Source organism: Mya arenaria, chromosome 15 (assembly GCF_026914265.1).
Source record: "Mya arenaria isolate MELC-2E11 chromosome 15, ASM2691426v1".
NCBI classification, from domain to species: domain Eukaryota; kingdom Metazoa; phylum Mollusca; class Bivalvia; order Myida; family Myidae; genus Mya; species Mya arenaria.
Window position 1 is genome coordinate 50,832,026 of NC_069136.1, and position 6,152 is coordinate 50,838,177.

The 6,152-nt window shown below is 38.0% G+C and overlaps 1 protein-coding gene across 1 annotated transcript; it reads right to left on the reverse strand.

Annotated features, from left to right (window-relative positions):
- Window positions 1–399: 399 nt before the first annotated feature.
- On the reverse strand, window positions 400–5,162 carry LOC128220642 (thiamine transporter 2-like). The gene is made up of 5 exons (XM_052929121.1): window positions 4,872–5,162; window positions 2,972–3,767; window positions 2,288–2,486; window positions 1,696–1,837; window positions 400–730 (listed from the first exon to the last, which is right to left on the reverse strand). Exons 1-5 carry the CDS (start codon window positions 4,995–4,997, stop codon window positions 575–577), a joined length of 1,419 nt encoding a protein of 472 aa, XP_052785081.1. The 5' UTR covers window positions 4,998–5,162; the 3' UTR covers window positions 400–574.
- Between the last annotated feature and the right edge of the window lie 990 nt (window positions 5,163–6,152).

Genomic DNA, 6,152 nt, shown 5'->3' on the forward strand with positions numbered 1-6,152 from the left:
TTACATTAAAAGATCTTAGTCGTCACTTACAACATCTTAAATCTGTAGGTTTTCACAGATGGCACCAAGTTGATTTCTTTCACTGCATTGACTTTGTTTGTTTGTTTTTAATTTCAAAAATGTTAAAAGTTAAATTCACACCAATATGTGACAATAAAACGAAATTATGGCTTTAATACAATTTCCCTTTGCGACTAAGGTCGTCATTGAAACATGCCACAGCCAAACGACCGTTCGACTGTCCGACCGACCGATTAATCGATATACCCCATATAACACAAGGGGTGAATGAAGTTTATATGATACTATTTACAAATAGCATTATGAAAATTAAGAAAATATCAATGTGTTTTTTTTCGAACCCGTTTTATTGTATAAATGTTTAAACATACCGTCTATACATAGATTGTATACATTACATTCGTAACCATCACGTGGTTAGTATATTATGTTTTATTGCACACGTCACACTTAATTATATTTATTTTTTCTTGCTACGTCACACCTTAGAACCGCATTTATCAACCAATTCTCAGTTGCATGGGTGCAGGAAATATTTTTACACACGTTAGTGTCAAATTGTCGAGCCGCCCTTACATTCATCGTCTGTTTCAACTGGCTCCATCTCCAGTTGTTCTGGTGCCGGAGAGGGTTTTTTGATGCATGTGTACACGAGCGCAACTAGAAATCCGAGCGTCAGTACAGCGAAGTAGATCCCATACACCACAAACTGGATGAAAAATAATTAAGCAACATATAGTCTATATGTGCAGTCCTTACTCAAATCCCTTATAATGAAAGAATAAGAAGTCCGGGCTAAAAAGTATGCTAAAGCTTCTTAGGCTAAATAAATGGGACTTCAGTGAGAGAGAGAGAGAGAGAGAGAGAGAGAGAGAGGGGGGGGAGAAAGGGTGGAGTGGGGAAAGAGGAAAGGTACGAATGAAAGAAGGTCAGAAAGGAAGATTTGGGCACTTGGTTCACATATAAAGATAGCGGATATAAACGAAGTAATATATTGGCAGGAGAGAAGGGGACACAGACGAAAGGCAGGGATAGAGGGGTGAGGGTAAAGGTAAGAATAGAGGCGATAAAGACACTAAGAGGTATGAAGCGTGTGCGAAAGGAAAGAAGGTGCGAGATAGAGGTTGGGGTGAGCAAGGTGATTGGGGTCGCGGGGAGGAGACAATGGGAGGAGAACATAGAGAGAGGATGTGTTTTGTGAGAGACGGCAAACAAAAGAGAGACACGGGCACGAAAACCAGCTTCGATAGGTCCCGTTAAAATGTATCAAGGATTTAAAACCCATGAAAATGGTTTGTCATAATACAATATTTGTCGGTTCAATAGCAGATTATTGTAACACATTTCGTGTAAATAAAATATTGTATTTATGCACGCAGTGGCACATAAACACCTTCATGTTATAAGATCTTACATTTAAAGTTATTTCTCGAACCGTACCTCATATGAATTGTGCAAAATGTCATGGTTCAGGGTACAAAAGTTTAGCCATGTTCCAACATATCGAGTCTATGACGTCCAGCACGAACTGTTGGACATTTCGGGTCAACGTTCATGTGTGTGGCTATTAAAGTATTGTGATGATGTATCAACACTTGAATAGAGAAAGTCGGTCGATTTTGACATTAGATTTACTTGTCTCAGCATCGTGCGCGACGTTTAACCTGTCTGTACCTGTGTCCGGACTTTGACGTCCAGTCCGGCTTTATCCACCACGATGGCGGTCAGAATAGATTCTACCAGCAAGGCAACGAACGTGTTACACCCAAACACGAACCCATAACGTTTTCGGGTAAGAGCACTGGCTATCTGGGCTCTGGTGTGTAGGATGAAAATAAATTAATATAAGATGAGAATTGAGTAGAGCATCTTATGGTCATGCAACCACCCGCCATTTTTTCTGAGTTAACCAATGGGTAACACGTTATAACCTGTAGCCAATTGTGTTATGCTGGATAAGTTACCCACACGTTATAATTTTGGCTAGTATGCACATACAAACAATTTGATTGGTCATAAGTAATTATTGAACAAATGTTGACCATTTAGTAAACAGTTTGGCAAACTCTAACCAATCCAAAGAGTTAACCAGTTTTATAAGACTGACTTCAGGATAACACACTTGCATATTTGGTGTGTTCTAGGTTTCACGTAAATACTTTAAACGGATTGTATGATGATGTGGACGAAGACAGAAATACAATGACACATCAATGGTATATACAAAATATATTGCTGAACAATGAAGAAATAAAGATATACATACGCTGCTATGACCAGAACAATTTGGTAAGTGGATCGAAATAAATCATAGAGAACGTAGCACACCCAAATGCTCGAAGTTTGTGACATAATCAAAAGAAATATGGCGTTTAGTCCACAAATGACTGTTGTAACTAGCTCGCATCTTCCCGGGACTGACCAATTAACTGGCAGGAAGCCGACTGCTAACACGGCACATGAACCTAAAAAAACATTAAAAAAATCATATAGTCGTACATATATACATATGTATTAGTAGACGTTATAAAAGATAATTACTAGTAGACAATACAAAAACGGTGTTGATGCTTCGGAAACATTGTCCAAAGTATTGCATGTCTACAAAATCTTTAAAAACGAAATTAAGTCTAAGCATGCGACATTCGTGATCCAAATAAGAGTTATCATCCGAAAATTCATCTGATGATGGGTTGTATTGTATTTTACTAACTCACTAGAAACTAAGCCAAGTAGCCATCAAATTAAATATGCGTGCTCATTGAAATGTTTCATGGAAATGGCAGGACCACTCAATATGAGCTTTTTTTAAACGTTCTGTAATCCACAATTATAGTAATTATTTTATTATACGAAACAGACAGAACAATGTTAACAATTGTCATTTAATTACGGAGAAAACCAGCACACAAACGCAAAAGTATTAATATAAATATGAAAATAGATTTACTCAAGAGAGTTCCCGCAGCTTCCACCGCGCCATTATAGATGTGGTGCTTCCTTGGATTATAGTTGTGGTACGGCGAAAGGATATCCCACAAGTTCTGAACGTAGTTCGCTACTTGAAAATTTCCACAGGCCGCCAAGGCCCACCATATTGACCAGATTTGAACCGTCTTATTTGAATAGGCTGACTTTGCTTCAAGGAATAAGAATTTCAACAGCGATATAGTCTTTTCGGTAACATTTAATCCGGAGCATGGTTCAATGTCTCCGCTGTCATCTTTCGTTTGGTCTGTTGACGGAGCTTGTGGATTATTTGTTTTCTCTTCCTCTTCGTCAACAAATCTTTTAGGATTAAACAGTTCTGAGTATTCAGATCTTGGTAACAGCAAGCTGATCAAAAATGCTATACAGACACTCACGAATGAAAAAATGTTCAATTGAAAATAGTTTAACACATTGTAATATGTCAGCAGCTGTCCCCATAAATAGGCTATAAACTTTCCCGCCAATGAAGCTGCGCGGGTAAAACTTGACACTTTTTGAAAGTAGTCCCCGGGAACAACAGCGAATATATATGAAAAGTAGCTAATCTCACAAGCAGTTCCAAGACCAAATGTCATCTGCATAGCTTTCATTGCGGGAACACCTTGCGCCCAAAGAAGTAGTGCCCATGTAACTATGTAAGCGATTCCTACACCGACCAAAGTCGGTTTGTAGCGAAAGTAGTCAGTAAGCAGAAAGACGGGAACCATCCAGAGAAGGTATGAGTATGTCCACCAGGGGTAAATCTCATTGTCAACCTAAAAGTAAACCATGGATTGAACGTCAAAGTGCTTATTTTGATGCCATTTGAGAGAAACTGTAATTAATATTTACAAACGATGACTTTCTACACACCGGACTCCCCGTCAACTTGACGTGTATGTGCGCATAGATATCACATTTATAGCAGTTGTAGTAGCTTCGTTTGCAATAGATTGATAGCGCGTAATATTATTTGGCCTTCTTTTATCTACTACTACTGCTACTGCTGCTGCTGCTGCTGCTACTGCTACTACTGCTGCTGCTGCTGCTGCTGCTACTGCTACTGCTACTACTACTACTACTACTACGACGACGACGACGACGACGACGACGACGACTACGGCTGCTGCTGCTACTGCTACTGCTACTGCTACTACCACTACCACCACTACTACTACTACTACCACCACTTCTACTACTACTACTACTACTACTACTACTACTACTACTACTACTACTACTACTACTACTACTACTACTACTACTACTATTACTACGGCTACCACTACAACAACCACAACAACAATAACTACGTCTTCTAATTATGCTACTCCTGCTGCCGCTGCTATTATAACTAGTATTACTACTTTTTCCCTAACAGCCTTAAGACGGTCGAGGGAGGGGGGGTCAAATTATTTCCTGTGAGTCATTTAACTTTATTTCGCGTGCCAATTATTCTATATGGAATAATGACCCCGGTTATTATTTTATGTGGGGTCATTTTTAATGATAAATCGCTCACTCAAAGTTCATAAAGTGTGACTGAGTTTGCGCGTGTTCATGCTTGTCTCGTATGATTGGAGTAAAGTTGGGCATATCGAGATAAAACTGATTTCAGAAGATGCTCAATCTATGGTATTGAAGATATGCGTTTCTAAATCAAATATAATGGCGGGCGATATGTCCGTTTCCCTCCAAAGAGGTCATGGGTTCGAGTCATACGGTGACACCAGGGTCACATGCTCCCAACCTTTCTAAAAACACCAGTGCTAATTCATTTACCCTTGAAACGAAAGAGAGTCATTCAATAGCTGCCTTTAAACTGAGCTAATATTAATTAGTATAATATAGTTGTCATAGTTAGATGGTTAAACTGTTACCTGTGTCACAGTGAGGTTCTTCCAGGGTCCCGTAAGATAGACGGTTAGGTATGCCTCGGAGGGCCTCAGATCCTTGAAGAAGCCGAACGCGCACACAAGCGCGGTCAATAGCTTCCATGGTAACATGATTACCAAGATTGAGAGGGGACGTTATTTAGCAAAAACACTGTTCAACCCGACTTTCTAGTTCGGTCAGTTATTGTCAAAACTATTTCCATGTGTGGTTCCCTAAATAATATCGATTCTGAATAATTTATTGTCATTTATACTTAAATTTTAACGCATTGTGTAGTCCACATTTCACTTTTTTATCTACGACATAGCACAAAGATAATTAAGTAATATAGAAATAATTCAATTTTGAAATTGATAAGTTCTTTATCAGACATTTCATTTGATCGTGGATGTAAACATTTAAGATAAAGAACCTCCTTGTCTTTATGTTAACAAAACTGTGATTACGTATACACATGTATGGGAGTCTTAGTTAATACATATTGAAGAGCACATTTCAAAACAACTTTGAAATAGTTTTAACACAATTTAAGATATATAATGTTTAGTTTTAGTTTAATAGTTTATTTATAATGAAACAAGGGCTTTAAATTGTCATATCATTCGGTAGCCCTGGGGCCGTATTCTTAAAGCATCTTAATTAGGTCATTCGCTAACTTAAGACGATTTAATTGTTCATAGTCAAATCAAAACAAATGTATAACTGCTTTTAACATTAAAATACTTTTTCAATAAGGTCAATGAAAGTAATAAATGTATTTCAGAAATTGTAAAGTTTTTAAATCATATGACCAATGAGATCCTTAAATAGGGAAATATATAGGACCCTCTAGGGCTCATAAAGAATTAAGTCTCGTCTGTTTTGCGAGGAAAACAGTCGCCGTATTACAATATCCGTGTCGTTGTTGGCGTTGTCGTCGTCGTCAAGGTGCAAGTCTTGAAACTTGGTATACTCGGTAAACTGCATGTTCTCATAAACAATTTACGCATTTAAAACATTAAGGCCCATAATTCTGACTTTGATAATTGTTCAGGTATTCCCCTTTTTACCACTCCGTGGTGATATTGCTTTCCTTATAACTTTGCGCCTTCAGTTATAAGCATAAAATGAAGGGTAAAAATTCTCCCGGGATAAGCTTGCAACGAAGAAACAGACCATAGAATCGTTTGACAACATAATATCTCGGATTTGCCGTAGAATTATTAAAAAAACAAAAACGTTTTTATGAATTAAACTCATATTGACTGGGAGAAGCAAGTTATAAT